The 22,394-nt window shown below is 40.4% G+C and overlaps 1 protein-coding gene and 1 pseudogene across 12 annotated transcripts in view; both read left to right on the forward strand.

Moving 5' to 3' along the window:
• The window catches only part of LOC102940789 (lysosomal acid lipase/cholesteryl ester hydrolase), a 38,827-nt gene extending 37,592 nt beyond the window's left edge, over window positions 1–1,235 (forward strand). For 11 of the 12 annotated variants that reach the window (XM_043550745.1, XM_043550744.1, XM_043550746.1 and 8 more), the window contains one exon: window positions 179–1,235. In XM_043550745.1, the coding sequence (XP_043406680.1) occupies window positions 179–412 (234 nt within the window). In that variant the 3' untranslated portion in view covers window positions 413–1,235. The remainder of the gene's footprint in view (window positions 1–178) is intronic. The other variant, XM_043550752.1, reaches the window with a different exon arrangement.
• Window positions 1,236–1,391: 156 nt separating this feature from the next.
• Window positions 1,392–19,341, forward strand: LOC102945009 (annotated as a pseudogene).
• Window positions 19,342–22,394: the final 3,053 nt, after the last annotated feature.

The following is a 22,394-nucleotide window of genomic DNA, read 5'->3' on the forward strand; positions in this document are numbered from 1 at the left end:
TGAAAATTCAAATACGAACTGTCAGGGAAATTCAAAACTTCTGATTCACAACTCCCTTGTCCTCAGTGCTATCCTTTCCAGAATGACAATAAACCCATTATAAAGTTGTTCTTTGTTTTAAATAATCCTCTAGTGACATGAAACTCTTTTTTTCTTTTATAAACCCCCCTTTTTAAAGGATACTCCTCCATTATATAATGTGAAGCGCATGAAAGTTCCAACTGCAATGTGGAGTGGTGGAAATGACTGGCTCGCTGACCCTAAGGATGTTGCCCTTCTGCTCCCACAAGTCACTAATCTGGTTTACCACAAGGCAATTCCTGACTGGAACCATTTGGATTTCATCTGGGGCCTGGATGCACCTCAGCACATGTATAATGGAATCCTTGACTTGATGAGGAAAAACCCATGAAAATAATGTGGCTGTAGGATCAAGGATTTGATTAATTTCTGTTGATATCTGTTTTTCTTGATTTTTAGTGAACTACAAAACTGTTTGCATACAAAACATAATGGTCTATATTCACTATATTTACTTTAATAAGATTTCTTTAATGATCTTAAATATTAGGTCAGCAGCATATACGTATCCAAAGAAAGTAATTCAACTAGCAACGTACATTTTAAAAGCACCACACACAAGTTTTAAGTCTTCTGCTTTCTAAAGTATGTGTCGTAAATTAAATACATCATGAATAGGAGGGTAGATCTGCTTCCAAGATGATTTTCTTAGCTGGTGTCTGGATGACCGTTTCTGTAAGGTGAATTGAATGCATGGGGCACAACTGATACATGTGGCTAAACTAGACACGCAATCACACACCCAAATTCAGAAAAGCACCCAAGTTGTTAATTACTTTTTAAATATGTAATTCCTTTGTCCCTGGAACTATGCTGATTTTAATGCAGCTGAGGATCTGGGCCAGATTTTATTTCATGGTACCAGTCAGCCACCTAGGGTCAGGGTCAATACTCCTGTCACATGACCAAAAGTCATTCTGTACTAATCCCAGTGATTATCAATACAGACCATGAAGAGATCCAGTAGGCATGTCTTTTTATTGTCCCCTTGAAGAAGAAGGTAGTAGAAAAAGGCTATTAGGAGGAGATTGTTCTATATACGTATTAGCTGACGTGTGCCATTAACTAAAAATAAATCTCTGTAACTGTAATCTATCATCTCTATTTACATAGCTTTTGAATTCAATAAAAGTAAAGTTCTTTAAGTGTTCAAATTCAGAAATGTATTCTTTCTTTTGTTTCATAATTAGAAGATCAGAAAGGAAGAATCTGATAGAACAGTCTTGAATGATAAATAGCAAGCTAATGCAACGATTACAAGATTCTAATATTTAATGCTCAATTCAGTGAGAAAAGACACACACTATTAACATGTAGCTGATATTCACATTGAATCAATATTAGGTTTTTTTGCCAAAAACTTAATTAAAAGACATGTTTCTTTTACTTTATCAAAACACCCAAAACAGACTGCAAAATCAAAAGGAGAATCTTGCTGATTGTTTAAACTGTGAACAACTTGAGACTCCTCATCCTGGTTCTCATTAGTCGAAAACTTTAAATAACTTATTCAGTAGTTTTAAAGATATAAGTGTCTTAAATCTTGCTTATTAAAGCCTAAGAGACCTGCTAAATTTGAACAAAACTATATCCGCCTTTTAAAGCAATGAGCATATTTGTGCATGCATAGGAGTCTGAGAGCATTTCTCTCCTCCCATTGCCATGTACATACATAGAAAACTAAAAATGGTGTTTCTCAATTCTAAAACAAATTCTAGCACAAAACAAATGTTTCTGAGAGTTAGCAAGGGTTAGAAGCTACATTTCAGTCTTAGTTATATTGTTTACTACTGCTTACATGAAGTCTCAGAGTAGAAAATACTTTAAATAGAAAAAACACTGTCTTCAATATCAAAAGCATCTTAAGGATGGCTGTAATATTAATTTTTTAATTTTAAATTAGTTTACAGTGTTTGCTGCTGGCAAACTCTGTAGCTAATAATGCATGGAAGAGATGGTGTGGGGGGTGGGAATTGAAAACGCATTTTTCAAAGAGTACCAAGAGGTGATAAAGAATATCTCTTCGAACATGTCATAGCTTTACAAACCACCCTCAAATCCGTTAGACCATCATAGATGGTTTTAAAGAGAGGCTCACTGAAGTGGACCAGAGAATGGGATGCCAAAAGTGCACAATGAAGTTGAAATACTGCCCACTAGTGTAAAATAAGAAAGCCTGCCCACTGGCAGATCTAACTTGAATCAAATGAAGGAGTGACTAAAATCCTTAAAAGGGAGCCAGGAGAACAGCATGTTAACTTCCTTCTGACTTGCGTATCATTGCAATTGAAGATAAAGGATTTGATTTAGCGATAGGGCACATTGCAGTTTGCACTTCAAACCCTGTTGAGAGCGTGCCCCCACTACTTATAAGAGAGCTTTTTGTCTCCAGCACCCAGGGGAAGATCTGAGGCTTGCTAGAGACTTAGACTGTATTTGGTAAGAATATTTCAAGGTAATCAGCTTACAACTATGGATGTAGAAATAGAGTCTCAATGCTAGACATTCTAATTTGTTAATGTAAACCAACATCTCCAGGAGAAAGGATTCAAGTTTTTTGCACTATGGTGTCCAGCCAAAAAAGATCTTAAATGGTGAAAAAGCTAAATTAGTTAATGCTCCAGAAAAGGCAGATAAATGATTTAATTCCTATGAAGATGTGGATAATTTACAAAGAACTGCTGGAGGGACAGGTTGCTCCCCAGGAAGAAGAGGAGAAAGATGGACAGGACAATACAGAAGAGACTGCAGTGGAGAACTGTCTTTCTAAATTGCATTGTTGGTTATTTTCTTCTTTGCTGAAGGAATTGGCTTAATTAGAAGGGAATGGAAAATGTTTTTCTTTCTTACCCTGGAAAAATTGATCAAAGCTTTGCACCTAACTCCTATTTCCTTCATGGGTTGAACCATTAATTTTGATTGATTAATTTTGAATCTGAACTTCACATCTCAGACCCATCTGTAGTATCTGTAATGAACAGGATATTAAGATATAAAGTAATTATGGCTCTTTACACCACATTTACTGAGTCTCTGACACTGTGTGTGGTACTGCTGTTTTACAGGACTGAGACCAAATACAGCATAATCAGTGCAGCCTAGAGCTTCACATAGCCCGGGCTGAATATTTTGTGCCCAACGTAGTATATGATGACGAGTAAAATAAGCAACAGGAAAACAGGACTCAGTCCTGCAGTTTTCAGCTTATAAAAGTTATGTGTTAATGGACAAGATGGTGCTCAAGAATACATAGCATAGTTCCTGAGTTTTGCAGGCCCAATGTAACTTGTTTTCTTAGGCAGACTATATGGAACATTAAGCTACTTGGTCATAACTGGTGAGGACACATTCTGCTTGGAGGAGTTAAGCATGATTCAGATAGCACTAATATGAAACGTATTATTCTAGGCTGACCCAAGATGTGGCATTCTGTAGCTATACCATGTTTGAACCATGGAATTGTTTTGATGCAAGGACTCCCTGACAGCAGGTCAAATGACCATCCTGAAATGTATATGAATATTGTAAGTAATGTATTAAAGAGAGAGTTGGGTCGGGGGAATCTCTGAGAAACAATGAAATATACATTATTAATTCACCTTATTTGGTGGAATACACTGACAGAGGCTATAATAGATAATGCCTCACAGTTCAGATTCCTTGAAAATATCCCACCAGAAACTACGTCCAGTAAAACCCCCTAATAGTAAATACATGGCCTAAGAAAGCCTTAAAAAAATGAAAACCTGTTGGCAATCTGAGACCAAAGCCTTTGATTTTTTTTTTCTTCCTGCAGAGTGAAATAATTCAATACAGGGGGTACCCTAATGAAGAGCATGATGATGTGACAGCAGATGGCTATATCCTTAGTGTTAACAGAATTCTTCATGAGAAAGTAAATGCTGACAACACAGGTAAAATTTATGTCCGTATTAAATAGGAAACTTGTTGTAACCTTAAATTCCTCCCTGTCTTAAATATGACCTAGATTACAGCAATACATACGGGAGATTTTCAGGGGTCTTAGCAAATTCTGCAAATCTAAAGATGGGGTTCTACTATTATTACGGGGAGCCAGTATTTTTCTTTGTAGTTTTAGTTTTATGGGATGTTTGTGGTGTAGAATATAAATTTTAATTTCTATAATATGCATGGAAGAAAGGATTTGTGGTTATAAAAATTAAGCCTAGAAGTTTTTGAATGTTTTTGCTGACAGACATACTAGTCTTCATTTCATATCAGTTTACTGACCATGACAATGAACAAAAGTTCCTTATACATCAACCGAACCATCTTATATTTCCATCCCTTATGCTACTGTTCTTCCTAAGCATTTCAGCAGGCATTCTGTCTGCTCTGCACAGATGTGTGTGATATTTTTGTGCAGAATGGAGGAGAGTTACCCCGAGTTACCTGAATGCTAGTTTTCCTGCATGTGACAGTCTAGTCCTGGCCTCCAGCTGTGGAAAAGTCCATCTGTAACTTCAGCATTGCAGGAATTAAACAATGTCCCTGCAAGGACCCTCCAACATGCCCATACCCTGCTTTCCACTCTTAGTCCCCATAGAGAACACATCAGCAGTGCAAATTGTCTTTATGGTAGGTGGCAGAAAATGCTGTAGAGAAGCACTCTAAAAGCTGCTAGAGGACCGTGAAGTGTATATGAGAACCAGGGAGAATAAAGATGCAGGTAAAGGCCTCCTAAAAGTCAAAGGACAAGGGAAGGAGTACTGGGCGGCGAGGGAGGACAAGGGGAAAAGTGGGAGCACTACATAGAAGTCAGGGAAAAGAGGGAGTAAGCAAAATCGGGAGACAAACTGAAGGCTGATGTGATGAAAGGCTTTTGCCTGTGTGGATGGGAAAACTGAGTCCCGGTAGTATGAACCTTTATGGGTGTGAAAAAGAGGCTAGGAGGACTGAAGTGCCACTGCTGCAATCTAAATGTTGAGGTCTAAGTGAATTGTTCTGCCTTGAGCAACGTTATCTCTTGTCCAAAAGACGCACCAGCCACAAGTCTAAAACAGAGACCATCGGTCTGTAGGCTTTGTTGCTGTTCAGGGAACCTTTACAGTATGGGGGGACAGTAACTGTAGAAGTAATAAAGGGGGAACCTTTACAGTATGGGGGGACAGTAACTGTAGAAGTAATAGATAAAGGGGGAACCTTTACAGTATGGGGGGACAGTAACTGTAAAAGTAATAGATAAAGGGGGAACCTTTACAGTATGGGGGGACAGTAACTGTAGAAGTAATAGATAAAGTATATGTAATTCATGCTGATATTGTTTTTGTAAACTGCTGTTATCCCTCCAGTGAGACTGGTACTGGGTTTTCTGTCACTTTTTCTTTGTGCAGTCTCCCAAACTTATGATGATTTTTGACTAACTCCTAACTGTCATTTATAAGTCTGAAAATAAGTCATTTGGAGTAAGCAAAAACCTAACAGATTTTCCAAATTTTCGGTATCCATTTCAAATATAAACCACTAAGCCATCAGTATTATTATAGGTTTCAGAGTAACAGCCGTGTTAGTCTGTATTCGTAAAAAGAAAAGGAGTACTTGTGGCACCTTAGAGACTAACCAGTTTATTTGAGCATGAGCTTTCGTGAGCTACAGCTCACTTCATCGGATGCATAGCATATCGTGGAAACTGCAGAAGACATTATATACACACAGAGACCATGAAACAAAACTTCCTCCCACCCCACTCTCCTGCTGGTAACAGCTTATCTAAAGTGATCATCAAGTAGGGCCATTTCCAGCACAAATCCAGGTTTTCTCAACCTTCCCCCCCCACACACACACACATACAAACTCACTCTCCTGCTGGTAATAGCCCATCCCTCTTTGAAACCTCTCTTTATAATGCGCATGATAATCAAGGTGGGTCATTTCCAGCACTAATCCAGGTTTTCTCACCCCCCCCCTCCAAAAACCACACACACAAACTCACTCTCCTGCTGGCAATAGCTCATCTTACAATGTGCACAGCAATAATCCAAGTTTAACCAGAACGTCTTGGGGGGGGTTTGTAGGAAAAAAACAAGGGGAGATAGGCTACCTTGCATAATGACTTAGCCACTCCCAGTCTCTATTCAAGCCCAAATTAATAGTATCCAATTTGCAAATGAATTCCAATTCAGCAGTTTCTCGCTGGAGTCTGGATTTGAAGTTTTTTTGCTTTAAGATAGCGACCCTCATGTCTGTGATTGCGTGACCAGAGAGATTGAAGTGTTCTCCGACTGGTTTATGAATGTTATCATTCTTAACATCTGATTTGTGTCCATTTATTCTTTTACGTAGAGACTGTCCAGTTTGACCAATGTACATGGCAGAGGGGCATTGCTGGCACATGATGGCATATATCACATTGGTGGATGTGCAGGTGAACGAGCCTCTGATAGTGTGGCTGATGTTGTTAGACCCTGTGATGGTGTCCCCTGAATAGATATGTGGGCACAGTTGGCAACGGGCTTTGTTGCAAGGATAGGTTCCTGGGTTAGTGGTTCTGTTGTGTGGTATGTGGTTGTTGGTGAGTATTCGCTTCAGGTTGGGGGGCTGTCTGTAGGCAAGGACTGGCCTTTCTCCCAAGATTTGTGAGAGTGTTGGGTCATCCTTCAGGACAGGTTGTAGATCCTTAATAATGCGTTGGAGGGGTTTTAGTTGGGGGCTGAAGGTGACGGCTAGTGGCGTTCTGTTATTTTCTTTGTTAGGCCTGTCCTGTAGTAGGTGACTTCTGGGAACTCTTCTGGCTCTATCAATCTGTTTCTTCACTTCCGCAGGTGGGTATTGTAGTTGTAAGAATGCTTGATAGAGATCTTGTAGGTGTTTGTCTCTGTCTGAGGGGTTGGAGCAAATGCGGTTGTATCGCAGAGCTTGGCTGTAGACGATGGATCGTGTGGTGTGGTCAGGGTGAAAGCTGGAGGCATGTAGGTAGGAATAGCGGTCAGTAGGTTTCCGGTATAGAGTGGTGTTGATGTGACCATCGTTTATTAGCACTGTAGTGTCCAGGAAGTGGATCTCTTGTGTGGACTGGACCAGGCTGAGGTTGATGGTGGGATGGAAATTGTTGAAATCATGGTGGAATTCCTCAAGGGCTTCTTTTCCATGGGTCCAGATGATGAAGATGTCATCAATATAGCGCAAGTAAAGTAGGGGCGTTAGGGGACGAGAGCTGAGGAAGCGTTGTTCTAAATCAGCCATAAAAATGTTGGCATACTGTGGGGCCATGCGGGTACCCATAGCAGTGCCGCTAATCTGAAGGTATACATTGTCCCCAAATGTAAAATAGTTATGGGTAAGGACAAAGTCACAAAGTTCAGCCACCAGGTTAGCCGTGACATTGTCGGGGATAGTGTTCTTGATGGCTTGTAGTCCATCTTTGTGTGGAATGTTGGTGTAGAGGGCTTCTACATCCATAGTGGCCAGGATGGTGTTATCAGGAAGATCACCTATGGATATAGACACATATGAACATCATTCATATAAAAGCTTCATAGGTTTGTCTGGATGCTGTGTAAATTTCAGTTACTGTTTTAGTTTAATGACAGGTTTCAGAGTAACAGCCGTGTTAGTCTGTATTCGCAAAAAGAAAAGGAGTACTTGTGGCACCTTAGAGACTAACCAATTTATTTGAGCATAAGCTTTCGTGAGCTACAGCTCACTTCATCGGATTTTAGTTTAATGTTTGCCTATGTAATGTGAAAACCGATCTCTTCCTTGGCATCCACTGTTCATCTTCTTCGTAGTGCTCTTTGGAGATGGTTTCTTTTGAAGTAGTATAAAGCTTCTCCTTCTATCAATCTATTTTTGCACACTTAATTTTGAGTCACTGCAGATGCAAGCTTTTTGTCAGAATTTGCTGACTGAGTGACATGGAGATGGTTCAATTTTAATGAAGATCCTCTGGAAACGAGGCAGGTTTCCAATGGATACATGCTTAATTTCCTGTCCCGTTGCCCACCTTGGCTCCTCTGAAGCCCAGGTTTCCAGGGCACACAGCTCCAGGGCAGCCTACCACGTGGACTGCTCTGAAGCCAGGACTCCATTCCCTTTTGTGGATAAATCTGAAATTTTGGGGATTTGTTCCGAATTGGAATGAAACCATATTTCAAAATAGTGAAATCCTCTGCAAAATGGAATACCTTTCTGTGCCAGCTGTATTAATTTTGTAGAGAAATCATTTAACTAGCCTCAGTTGTAAATATACCTTTTGGCTGTTAGATCGGCAGAGCTTTAATTGTATATAGTAGACCATATGTATGCTAAGGACATGAGCTACGTTGTCATCTTTAAACTGCTTGTTGGAGTACCACGGCTGGTGAAATGTTTCTATCGCATCAATTTATGGAAAGGAAGGGGGGAGAGATGGGCCTCTGGTGGTGGAAGAGTGTGGCTGGTAGGTTTCAGAGCAGGAGTGAGTGGTTGTTTGGTTTGGAGGAGAAGGGGACTGAGAGTTTGGTGGTGAACTTAGTCAAGATTGTGGTGAAGGCTAGAAATGCTCTTTGGTAGTGGCATCCCCTCCTAGCCATTCAAACCCTTTTGGTCCCTGGAACCACTTTCTCTGCAGCAAGACATTAAGTGATTCCCCTTCTGGTCTTGAGCTGCTAGTTTTCCTGAAGTGGAAGGGAAGGCTCCTTTACCTACTAGTGTACTCCAGATATCAGCTCTTTGGGACAAGTGTTCACAACTGAGATCGAGCTGGGATGATTGGCAGATATTTATTCGAGGTCACTTACGCAAAACTGTGCATATATATGAGTGCTGCAGGGAGTGGGGCAAAAGTAATGACTCTGAAAAGGAAATGATCTGAAATACAGTGGTATAAGGTGCACTGGCACTCACTACATGACACTTAAAACCAAATGTTATCAGAAGCTACTGAATGGGGAATAAACGTGGACACTGAGTGTGGGGGAGAGCAACAGAAACTAATGCAGTGAGATACTGATATTATGGGAACAGGTGTGGAGTACCTGAGGACACGGAGCCCAATTGCTTGCATTCTCTCCAATAGACAACAGAATCCTGGATCCAATAATCAGAGTGATGCTCACTAACCTAAGATACAACCAGACATGTACTGCTTGGAGCCTAAACTACATATCAAAATCAAATCATTTGAAAATCAAGTACAATAGGACTAATCCTGAAAGATACTCTCTGTTTGCATGTAGCTATGGTAATAATAAGCCTTTCTCGTAAATCTTCTCCAAAGATTTCTATATTTAGTAGTGATGCATTTGAGAAACACCATTTTCCCCTGACACTTTTCTTGGGTTTAGACCCATTTGCACAAAAAATGAAAGGGGTCTATGCAATCTTCCTACTGTAAGGACATATGTCTTTGTAAATTAAAATACTTTAAAATACAGTCCTTGGCAATTCAGCAAATCTCTCTCCAGAGTGTAACCCTTCTGCCCGTCAGAGTTGGCAGCAACAAGGGCCGGGTTCAATATCTAGGGGATCCATTCCAATAACACAATGCAAACCGGCTCGAGCCCCCACCCAGTGACCTGGGACAAATATATACCACCCCCGCTGGGCGCCTCCAAGAGGCAATACTTCCCCTCTCGCAAGCACATAGTCTGAGTGTAGCAAAAAACCTTTTAATAACAGAGAGAAACAATGTGACATTATGTTGGGGAAACACCACCAACAGGATTCATAACACAACCCATGAGCAAAAAAAACCCACCCCAAGCAAATTGGGGCATGCCCCTTTCCCTTGGGTTCTGGAGTCCAGCAACCCCAAATCACCCAAAGTCCCAAAAGTCCAATGACCCAAAAGTCTCTGTCCCTGGTCAGGGCAGCCCCAGAGTTCGAAAGTTTATCTGCGGAGCTTTACTCCCCAGTCTGGCTAAAATGTGCCTGTGTGTGGGGGAAAGGGGTAAGGGGCACCTTACGTGTCCTGAAGCTGACTGCCCCACAGGGCTCTGCTCTGCTACGCTGTCTCACGAACGGCTCTGCTTCACCACGACCGGCTCCGCTCTGCACAGCTCGCTGTCTCACGAACAGCTCTGCTCAGCTCGCCGTTTCACGAACACACCGCTGTCTCACGAATGGCTCCGCTCCACCACGACCGGCTCCGCTCTGCACAGCTCGCTGTCTCACGAACAGCTCTGCTCAGCTCGCTGTCTCACGAACGGCTCCGCTCTGCACAGCTCGCCGTCTCACAAACAGCTCTGCTCAGCTCACCGTCTCACGAACGGCTCCACTCTGCACAGCTCGCCGTCTCACGAACAGCACCACTGCACTCTAGATCTTCCGGCTCCCCACTACTTGACACAGCTCTCAGTGATTTCAGCTCTCAGTGATTTCAGCTCATAGTAGTGGGAGCCTTAGTGCTGGTGCACCATAAGGCCAAAGTGAATGCAGCACAGTACCTGTAGCAAGACTCTTAATAGACCCAAAATTAGCTGACATTCCACAGTGGAGAGAGACAGAGGTGCAATTGGTGCTTCAGGCCCTCACAAAGGGGCCCACACCACCAGGTACTAATACCTGTCTCAAGTCTCTCCCCCTTCACAGAGTTTTGGAACCCATGTCCCTTGCCTAGCGAGTGCTACTCAGTTGATGGTGAGTCCCTCCATCATAACAAAAGGCCAAGTACAGTTCCAAGCACAGTTCCCATAATCAGGGTAATAACAATTTACTCTTCCCGCCCCAATAACAAAGACACTGGGGATCCCACAACAGCCAAAGTGACCATTTGGGCAGTTATGGCCTCATTCTAGGCGGGGTGGGTGTGCCTATGCAAATTGAGATCAGCCCCTGAAGTTCTTTTCCACAACTTGCCACACCTCACCACCAGATGTCAGGGTGGAGCCCATCCTGACTCTGCTTACAAGAGGTTAATGCTGGATTTAGGAATTTGACTATGACGCATGAGTGTTGTTTCATTATCAGTGTCACAGAAGTTTTGCTTGTGTGGAATATTTGGTGTATCTCTCTCTCTTTCAGGTCCGAAGCCTGTTGTGTTTCTGCAGCATGGTTTACTTGCAGATGGTACCAGTTGGATCATTAATCTGGCCACAAACAGCCTGGGCTTCATTCTAGCAGATGCGGGCAATGATGTTTGGATAGGAAATAGCAGAGGGAACACTTGGTCCAGACGACACATAAACCTTTCAGTGCACCAAGAGGAATTCTGGGCTTTCAGGTAGACTGTACTTTTGGGGAAAACGATGACATGACCAATTTATTTTGTTTTGTAAAGTGATGCTGGGAATCCATTGTCCTGATAAAGTAAGAAGTAAGCCAAAACACTAATTTCTAATTTCACAATTTATAGCTGGATTTTCAGAGGAATTGAAGTCTCCAGCTCCATTCAAGTCAATTGGAGTTGGAGTTGCTAAGCATCTAAAAAAATCAGGCCTTGAGATGTCAGACTGCACCTCCAGAATTAGTGGACAGACACAAACATGTAGGTCGTATTGTCTTTCTCTGTTGATACAGTATTTGGAGTTCTCTGGGGATGAACACTAAAATTATTGTGGTACATGATAAATCCGTTAAGTCAAATAACTGACTGTATTGTGTGAATTTACGAAAGGAGTAAAACGGTTCTGCACAACCCTGCAACCCAGGTACTAAAAACAGCTGCAGTTGCAAAATACAAGTTTGGTTAGTATCTAAAACAATGTGAGCTTTCAGAGTAACAGCCGTGAGCTACAGCTAACCAATTTATTTGAGCATAAGCTTTCGTGAGCTACAGCTCACTTCATCGGCTGCATACTGTGGAAAGTGTAGAAGATCTTTTTATACACACAAAGCATGAAAAAATACCTCCCCCCACTCCACTCTCCTGCTGGTAATAGCTTATCTAAAGTGATCACTCTCCTTACAATGTGTATGATAATCAAGGTTGGCCATTTCCAGCACAAATCCAGGGTTTAACAAGAACGTCTGAGGAGGGGGGGTAGGAAAAAACAAGGGGAAATAGGTTACCTTGCATAATGACTTAGCCACTCCCAGTCTCTATTCAAGCCTAAGTTAATTGTATCCAATTTGCAAATGAATTCCAATTCAACAGTTTCTCACTGGAGTCTGGATTTGAAGTTTTTTTGTTGTAATATCGCAACTTTCATGTCTGTAATCGTGTGACCAGAGAGATTGGAGTGTTCTCCGACTGGTTTATGAATGTTATAATTCTTGACATCTGATTTGTGTCCATTTATTCTTTTACGTAGAGACTGTCCAGTTTGACCAATGTACATGGCAGAGGGGCATTGCTGGCACATGATGGCATATATCACATTGGTGGATGTGCAGGTGAACGAGCCTCTGATAGTGTGGCTGATGTTATTAGGCCCTATGATGGTGTCCCCTGAATAGATATGTGGACACAGTTGGCAACGGGCTTTGTTGCAAGGATAGGTTCCTGGGTTAGTGGTTCTGTTGTGTGGTATGTGGTTGCTGGTGAGTATTTGCTTCAGGTTGGGGGGCTGTCTGTAGGCAAGGACTGGCCTGTCTCCCAAGATTTGTGAGAGTGTTGGGTCATCCTTCAGGATAGGTTGTAGATCCTTAATAATGCATTGGAGGGGTTTTAGTTGGGGGCTGAAGGTGACGGCTAGTGGCGTTCTGTTATTTTCTTTGTTAGGCCTGTCCTGTAGTAGGTGACTTCTGGGAACTCTTCTGGCTCTATCAATCTGTTTCTTCACTTCCACAGGTGGGTATTGTAGTTGTAAGAATGCTTGATGTTCTTCTTTTAAACATAGTGCCTATGATCTATATTGATTGGTGTAGCTGGAACAGAGTTTAAATATAGGTTTCAGAGTAACAGCCGTGTTAGTCTGTATTCGCAAAAGGAAAAGGAGTACTTGTGGCACCTTAGAGACTAATCAATCTATTTGAGCATAAGCATCCGATGAAGTGAGCTGTAGCTCACGAAAGCTTATGCTCAAATAAATTGGTTAGTCTCTAAGGTGCCACAAGTACTTCTTTTCTTTTTAGTTTAAATATAGTTCCTTATGTCAGTTCCTGGCCCAGTGCAGAGGGGACTAAAAACATTTGAGGTGCTTGGGGGGAATAATATGGAGAAGCTTGTAGTGCTATAACTGTTTTTCAGTTCTAAGGCTTTTGGTATTCAAATGCAGACAATTACACAGCTGACATAAAGATGATCACCCTTCCTTTTATAGCTATGATGAAATGGCTAAATATGACCATCCAGCTGTGATAGATTATATTGTGCAGAAAACTGGACAAGAGAAACTGTATTATGTTGAACATTCAGAAGGCACCACGACAGGTAAGTTGAGGGGAATGCAGTGTCTGTCGTTAACAATTGAACTATCTGTCCTTTGAAGTCTAGATCTCTTCCACCTCCCCCCTCCCACTGCGCGCGCGCACGCACGCGCACACACACACACACACTTTCCGCTGTGATGAAGATATCACATGTGACCAGAGGGGAACTTTTTAGGGCAATATCATGTTCTGATAGCTGTGTCATCTGAACGTCACGTTCTGTTTTTTGACTTGCTCATCACCATCACCAATAACGCTGATCCAGCTGGAGTGTGTGGTTAAGGTGAAATTAAGGTGTACACCATGAAGTGCAGATTGTGCTCTTGGGCTTGTCCACATTAGAAAGAAAGCGTTAGGTCACGTTTTAACAATACGTGTCCACAAGCAGATTACATTTTAAAATACCATTGCCCTGTCTTCTCTAGGCTTAGAATTTCATAGTAGCTGCCACATAGTAAAATAAACCATTTTATCCTAGGGTGGACAGGAACATAGAAATTCAGTTAACGATTCTGTTGATACATGAACCACAGTAGCAGCCCACTCAGCGTCACAACAGTTATTCGGTTTCTGCAGTGCTAATGAGTAATAAATGCTTATTTCTTTTGCTCAGATAAGTAAATCTGGGCCTGGCAATACCAAGGAAGGACATCTGAGTAGGAGGTGCCATTCTGACAGTTGTTTTTCTGACTATAATCACACTTTAAGGAAAACCTGAAGTATGCACACAGGACACTATTTATTTACAAGCCAGCAAAACTTTGTTCCACAACAATGTTTTATTAAGCAAGGCAAAGGCACTAAATTCCGTTCAAGTTACTTTAATCTGAAAGACAGTTTCAGACTGAAAGTGTCGTCATCTTATCTTCATACTTCAATGGGGGTTTTTGCAATGTGTGGACTGCAAATGTAGCTAGGGAATGTTTACATTGTAAACAGCCTGTGTTTTCAGTTGACCCTTTAAAAATTCTCAACATTTCTATTCTCCTTTCAGTTTGTAAAATAGTTTTCACAAAATCTAAACATTGTGCTTGAACTCCTTGCAATAGTAACTTGTACATCTCTTTCTTCATTTTCAGCTTTCATAGCATTTTCAACCATGCCCCAGCTGGCTCAAATAATCAAAGTGTATTTTGCCTTAGTTCCTATAGCCACACTTAAGTATGCCCAAAGCCTGTTGACAAAGCTTGCGTTGCTTCCCGATGCAGTGATCAAGGTAGGTGATTTTTTTTAGACAGAATATCTGTTAACCAAAGTTAGTTGGACTTTTTGGTGGGGATTCTAAAACCCATTAGGACAGAACAGTTAAAATGAAGTAAGACATTCTAGAATTTCCAGAGATTTTACTGTGTAAATTTGCACAAATATTAAAACTAGTCACATATCTTAATCCATAATCTGTGTTTACTGTGCTAAAATTTACCCGTAAAGTATATTATAGCAGAATTAGGAAACCAGTTAGAGGGATGGGCAGACTTCAGAGTCATGGGGGAATGAAAAAATCTTGGACTGTTCAGAGAGTGTATGAATAAAAGGAGACATGAGAGGTTTATAAAATAGAAAATGGTGTTGCGGTTATAACAAAGCATTGCCACTTACCTCTTCTCCTAAAACAAGAAAAGGGTAGCATTCAGTAAAACTGAAGGGCAACAAATCTAAAACTCTAAAAGGAAAAAGCTTAGCAGGTTTCAAAGGAGGATTAGGCATTTATATGGTTAATGAGTACATCCAGCTATACTAGGTAAGGTACAAAACAAGGGATTTTCGCCTTATTGCTTCAGGCATGTTGTTCCATGATTCTCTATTATAAGGATTCTAGTATCTCCCTCTGAAGTATGTGGTACTGCAGAGACCAGTAATGGTACTGGTTGAACCAGAGGTCTGATCTGGTATAGTAATGCCTATGCTCCTGTAGCTTGGCCAAAAGACGGAGGGATAGTGTGGTAGTTTGGCTGTATCTGAAGGTTGGAAATACCAAGGAGGGAGAGGAATTACTTAAGTCTATCCAAGAGGCGTAAGTAGAAGGAAATAATTAAAGATTAGAAAATCTGAAGGAAAAATTCTTAACTGTGAGGACAATTGGAATGGCAAATAGTCTTCCACTTCCTAATCACCTGAGTTATTTAAATGTGTATTGAACACAGAACTTGAATATACTGTAGGAGACATTCTTTGATTGGCAGATAGAGGGAAGGGCAGGTTTTATCTCCAATATCTGTAATTGTATTAAATATGACTCTTCGTAATTTTACAGACTGTAGTTGGCATAAAAGAATTCATACGACAGAATTTTTTTTGCTGACTTGTTTGCTGCTGAATTTTGCAGCCAGGGCATTTTATCAGAGTTTTGTGGCAACCTCATGTTTGAGCTATGTGCATTTAATGAGAAGAACTTAAATATGGTACGTCTAAACTACAATTGTTCCTCAGATATTTTTTGCAAAACAGATTTATCCTTGAAATTGCCAGTATTGATTTGTGATAAATAAGTAGATCCATTCGTGAGATGAAACTTGTTATGAAATATAAATGTTTCCTTTCAGAGCCGAATATATGTGTATATAACACATGCCCCAGCTGGAACCTCTGTACAAAACGTGATTCACTGGAAACAGGTAGAACTTCTGAAATATAAAGTGCCCTGCAATCATTATGTAACAATTGTACATGATGTTTGAAAATTGATTTTAGGGCCAGTCTCCTATTCTATCGTCATAATTTATTCTCAGTGCCAACAATTTATCAATCAAGCTGGCATTGCCACATTGAAAGAACTAATCGTCCCTTAATCATACTTTTGTCTACTTAGTATATGTGGCTTAGTATATTCTGCAAGCAGAGAACTTGGCAGAGGCATGAACATAGCTAAATACAGAGCAACCTCACAGGGCAGCACTGCTAGTTTCTTTTTTCCCTGCATAATGTACAAATTAGCTTGCAAGTTAGTACTCGGTGCCAGTCCCCACCCAGGATACATGGAAATATAATCAACAAAATATCCTTTTTTTGTCTCTATAAAGGAATGGTAGAGAAGACATGCCATTGTCTCAGTTCAGGGCAGCAGCACCTGTATTCCCCCTCAGTGGTCCAGCAAGAGCACCCACTCTTAGGCTTCCAGCTCACCACCCATTGGCTTTCTGGAGTGGAAATCCACATTGTCAATCCCTTCTGACCTGGGTATGTCCAGGCTGCACAGTTCCCTGCCTTCACTGTGTTATTCCCATCAGAGGCAGATTGCCCAAGGACACCTGCTTGCTTTCTCTTCAGAAACGGTTAAAGAGGTATAATTGCTAGAGTTAGAAGGTACCACATAGCACTTCCTATGCAAGCCTACTTTAGCCTTAAGTTAAAAACGCTACACAGAAAACCTGTTAAAACAATGAAAGAACCTACATGCATGCTAATAAACTCACCAGACGTCACCCTAACGTGGATTCTGCAGGAGCAGTCCTTCAACCCCCACTCAGGGGATTCCTTGTGGTCACAAGTTCATCACAGTTTAAGCTCAGAACAAGCATTCAGTCTTTCATGACCTCAATAGGCCAAGTCCTTCCAACCCTCCCCTAAGGACTGGGGCCTTCCATAGGCCGGCGATCCTGTTCATTTGTTGGATCAGGGAGAAGGTCCTGAGTCAATCTAATCCCAGTTTATTTATCCTAAAATCCTTTCTTTGTTGGACCCTGGAGAATCCAGTTTGAACTAAATTATGCAAACCTCTCCAGTGGCTTGTTTCAAAGGCTAACTTTGTAGGGGCAAATTCAGTAACAATTTTTTTCCTTGTTCTATTTAAAACATGTACATTTGATTTTAATTTTTACTCTAGGCAATTAAAAGTGGTAAACTGAAAGCTTATGACTGGGGAATACCATCTAACAAAGTCCACTATGATCAGGTAAGGTAATTCTAATGTGAAAACATTTTAGTATTTTCACTTTAAAAAACTGTAAAAAAAAAAAAAAAAGAGAGAGTGGGCATCATACTATCCCATTTGACAGCAAAAGCTATGGTAGCCAAGCAAAAGCTATACTTTAAAAAAAATTCCATATTAGGGGACAAATTATATTCTCATTTATACCAGTATAAATCCAGAGAAATTCCACTGAATTTACTGTCCTCTATTTAAAAAAAACCACACGCTTAAAATATTTATGTAGTAAGTCACCAGTATACATTTGTACCTCTGTGCCTATGGTTATAATAGAGCATATTTTAAAATAAGGTCTAATTTATTTCAAAGCAGAAAAAAACTAGTTGGAATTTTCTTACTTTTCCATCCAATTTGAATCTCTAATCTCAAATATAAAATCTGTTGTGTTCGTGTCTGATCAATTACTGTTGGTTTCTTTAAAAGAACTAGGAAACTCAGTTACAAAAATGATGCATCCCAATTTCCTGGTTGAAAATTCAAATGAAAATATCTGGAAAGTTGAAACTTGTGGTCCACAACACTCCTTGTCCTCAATCCAACTGTAAATTCTAGTTCGGATAGAGTACAGAAATATAAATGAAGTCATTGCTAATACCATTATATTATTGCTAAAAACCTGCTGGGTTGCGTACCAGTCAGAAAGGAGACCAGTCCGTTGGAGGAATTCGAGTTTTGTCTGCTGGGTCATTGGGGGCTGCGAGGAGGTGTAGCATATTTGAAGCATGAAAAGACTCTTTGGCTTCCGCTAGCAAGAGGCATAGCTCAGAGAGAGCTGAGTTTTTAACTGGAAGAAAAGCAGTTGAGACATTGCCTGGAAGCTCAGCGGTTGTGCTCTGAAGACTCATCTGACGGAAAAATATTGTGGTGATGAATCAATGTAGCCCTCTAGATACTTTATATATATATATCTCTTACTTGAATATCTCATCCTTACTTCCAAACATTTTACAGTCATAAGATGAGAGGAAAAGAGGTGTTCAGGTAAAATGTAAAGAAGGCTTGTCTACATGGAGCAGTAAAGTGGACTACGCAGGTGTGATTTATAAAGCACACTAACAAGTAGCAGATTAATTGGTCCATGTAGATCCTGCTGGTGTGAACTAAAAGTTCTCAGTGCACTAGGGAACTTTTAGCTCACACCAGCAAGATCTACGTGGACTTATTAATGAGCAACACGTTAGTGCACTTTAGAAATCACAGTCTGAACATCTGCATTATTGCTCTACATAGATAAGCTCTCAGTGGCTCAGAAACTCTAGGTACAAAACCAGGCTTGTGAGAAGGAAACAGAAGAGATCCTGAGTTTTGGTTTCTTTTTTGTTTTGTTTTTATCTTGTCTGAGTATCCTGAAGTCTCTCACCTGCTGTGTGATTGTTCCTTTGAAAATGTCCTCTATATGTGGCAGCAGACTACGATAGTGGAGGTTTCAGTGTAAGATTTAGGTGTAACTTCTGAGGTCATTAAAATTCTATAAGACATTGAATAAGAATGCATTCTTTCAGAGCCAGAAATTGATGAAACTCGTGTGAGAGAACTCATTTTAAGCTCTCTCTCTATTGTCATCAAAATTGTGATATTTAAGTTACAATTATTACACATCATGTTTAATTTGAATTATTTTCTCTTTCAAGAACTACCGTAAATCATTATAAAGTTCTTTGTTTAAAATAGTCTTCTAGTAATGTGTAACTGATTGTTCATTGCATTCCAATCCAAACTTGTTTTCTTTTGTGAAATCTTTTTTTTTTTTTTAAGGATATTCCGCCTTTATACAATATGACAGACATGCAAGTCCCAACTGCGATGTGGAGTGGTGGAAATGACTGGCTTGCTGACCCTACGGATGTTGCCTTTTGCTCCCACATTGCTTCCAAACATTTTACAGTCATAAGATGAGAGGAAAAGTGGTGTTCAGGTAAAATGTAAAGAAGTCTTGTCTATATGGAGCAGTAAAGTGGACTACGCAGGTGTGATTTATAAAGCATACTAACAAGTAGCAGATTAATTGGTCCATGTAGATCCTGCTGGTGTGAACTAAAAGTTCTCAGTGCACTAGGGAACTTTTAGCTCACACCAGCAAGGTCTACATGGACCTATTAATCACTAATCTGGTTTACCACAAGGTGATTCCTGACTGGAACCACCTGGATTTCATCTGGGGCCTCGATGCATCTGAGCGCGTGTATAATGAAATCCTCGACTTGATGAGGAAGAATACTTAAAAATGTGGCTTTGGGATCAAGGATTATATTCATTTCTGTTGATATCTGTCTTATTTGGTTTTTAATGAATTACAAAACTCTTATATGTAACAATCTATACTTGATGAATTTACTTTACTTTAATAAAATTCTCTTTAATGAACTTCAGTATTAGGGGAGCAGCACAAATGTATCCAAAGAAGGGAAATATTGAGTTGCAGTATACAATGCATATGCATTGTAAATGTAAATCTTTTGTTTTTCTAACATGCCAAGTTTTAGAAATAAAGCACATCATGGACAGGCATGAAGATCTGGTTCCAAGATAATTCTTTCGCTCTGGTGTCTAGATGACCTTTTCTATAAAATTTAATTGAGGGTATGGGAGACAACTGATAAATATGGCTAGACATGCAATCACAATGGTACCAATTCACACTTGAAGAAAAGGAGTACTTGTGGCACCTTAGAGACTAACAAATTTATTAGAGCATAAGCTTTCGTGAGCTACAGCTCACTTCATCGGATTCACACTTGGTTTACTTTGAGTATGTGCATCATTCCTTTGACATTAGTGGAGCTACACTGACCTAATGCAGCCGATGATTAGGACTAGAGACTTTATTTCATCACCCCAATCATCTGACCAGGGTCAGTCCTTACTGCTGTCACAGGACTGAGGTCATGAACTGACCCAAATGATTACTAATACAGACCACAAAGAGGTGTAATATGTTTGTTGAACGAGAGTGCAGGGAAAAGGTTGAGTTATTTTGAGGATTGTTCTACATATGCACAATAAATAAATGTGAAACAAATCTCCAGATCTGTTGTATGTTATCTCTGTTTACCTACCTTTCCATTCAACACAAATAGAGCTTAAATATTCAAATTCTAGATATGTTTTTTTTTTTTTTTAAATAGAGGATCAGAAAGGAAGAATCTGATACAATGAATCTGGAAATACAGATATAGGAAAGTATCAGAGGGGTAGCTGTGTTAGTCGGTATCCACAAAAACAACACAGAGTCCGGTGGCCACTAGACTCCTCATTTTTGTAGATATAGGAAAGACAATCTGACAGTTACAAGATTTTATTATCTAATTCTTAATTCAATGTGAAAAGAGATTTATAATATTAACATGTGGCCTAGATTTTTAGGTATATGTCTATATAGTGTGGTGATAGGGCTGATTACTTCAATCTTAACTCTTCATTTTCTGACTCTGGAGTTCATATTTCTCAAAATAAACTCCCAGGAATCCAGGGTGGCAGACTTACTCCCTACAGGGAGGAATCTGCCAGTATCACTTCTCACTGGGCCCTGGGCTGGGAGCTGGTGGAGTGGGAGTGCATTGGTCCCCTTACCATACCCCACTTAAGGGCAAAAGCCCAGATGCAGGAGGAAGGCCCTAACAGTCTTAGTTTGGGGTCAGGGACCAGACATCACTTCTGAAACTCCATCTGCCTCAGAGAGAGAGAGTGTGTGTGGAGGACAAGTGCGCACTAACCACTACATTACCTAGCCCCCGAGGACCCTATCACAGGCTAATGGCCACTAAGTTCAGTTCTGATAAGATCACAAAGAAAGTTTCCTGAAGGCAGTTTGTGTGTTTAACTCATTCTTCCAAGATCCAACAAACTGGACACTCTTTGTAGGTGTATGTCAGTGAAACAAGGACAATATCTACTCTGTGGGTAGAATTATGGCCTCACTGAAGTCAGTGGGAGTTTTGCCATGGTCTATAATATAGCCAGGTTTACACCCTGTGTGTAGGCGTATGTCAGTTAAATGGGTACAGGGAGCTCCTAGAAGTGATCTGAGATTGGTTATTGGTTGTTACTCCATGTCTATTTATGTGCCAGGTCATTCATGCCTTTCTGTAAAAACTCTCTGTCAAATGATTGTTTGCCACCACTTACTAACTACATGAGCTGAACATCTGGCCCTCGATGCCTCTATTTGGCAGGACACTTGGTAAAACTGATATACATCTCTCCATGTATTTATAATTTACATCTTAATTAACCTTAGAAATATCAAATGCAGTAGGAGTAATACTGGTTAGTATTCAGCCACACACAGTAAGACATTTTCTTTGAAACTTTCAAAATAGAGAGCTTAGAGCATGTCAGTAATGTTGTTTTACAGACATTTGTTATCATATTACAGACATTAACACAAGAGATGAGGAAGAGAAGTTCTTTTTAGGTCCTGAAAACTCAGTTACCCGTACATGGCTACTGTCAATACAAATTCATTACTTTTAGCACTTGATGCTAGACTGGAAGTCTGAGACACACAATGTCTAACTGTATGGGTGTCACTTTGTTAGCAGTGTCACAAAATATTTTTTTTTTGTTACATATATTCAGTGCATCTCTCTTTCAGGTACCAAGCCTGTTGTGTTTCTGCAGCATTGTTTGCTTACAGATGGTACCAGTTGGATCATTAATCTGGCCACAAACAGCCTGGGCTTCATTCTAGCAGATGCTGGCTATGATGTTTCGATAGTAGAGGAATGTCATCTACAAGACGAGACCCTTTCAGTGAGCCAAGAGAAACACTGGGCTTTCAGGTATTATTACTGTTTTTTTCTGTAATTGTAGTGCCCTGTGAACCCCAATCAGGGTCGGGGCCCCACTGTACTGGGTGCAGACACAGTAAAAGGCAGTGCCTGCCTCAAAGAATTTACTAGCTCAATAAAGAAAAGGCATGACAGATGGATGGATGAGCAGAGAAGGAAAGGAGAAGGTAACAGTAATAGGAATATCATGTTATATATATTTGCTATTTGCATAATTTTGCAGACTTCAAGGTTTTTTCAAAATATTAAGTGGTTAAGAAGCAAATTGCCTAATCATTAGTATTAGGAAGTGTATCAAAGACTTCACGGTAAAGGTTCATCTTGGGAGAGATTTGGAGGAGGAC

This window comes from Chelonia mydas, chromosome 7 (genome assembly GCF_015237465.2).
Source record: "Chelonia mydas isolate rCheMyd1 chromosome 7, rCheMyd1.pri.v2, whole genome shotgun sequence".
NCBI lineage: Eukaryota > Metazoa > Chordata > Testudines > Cheloniidae > Chelonia > Chelonia mydas.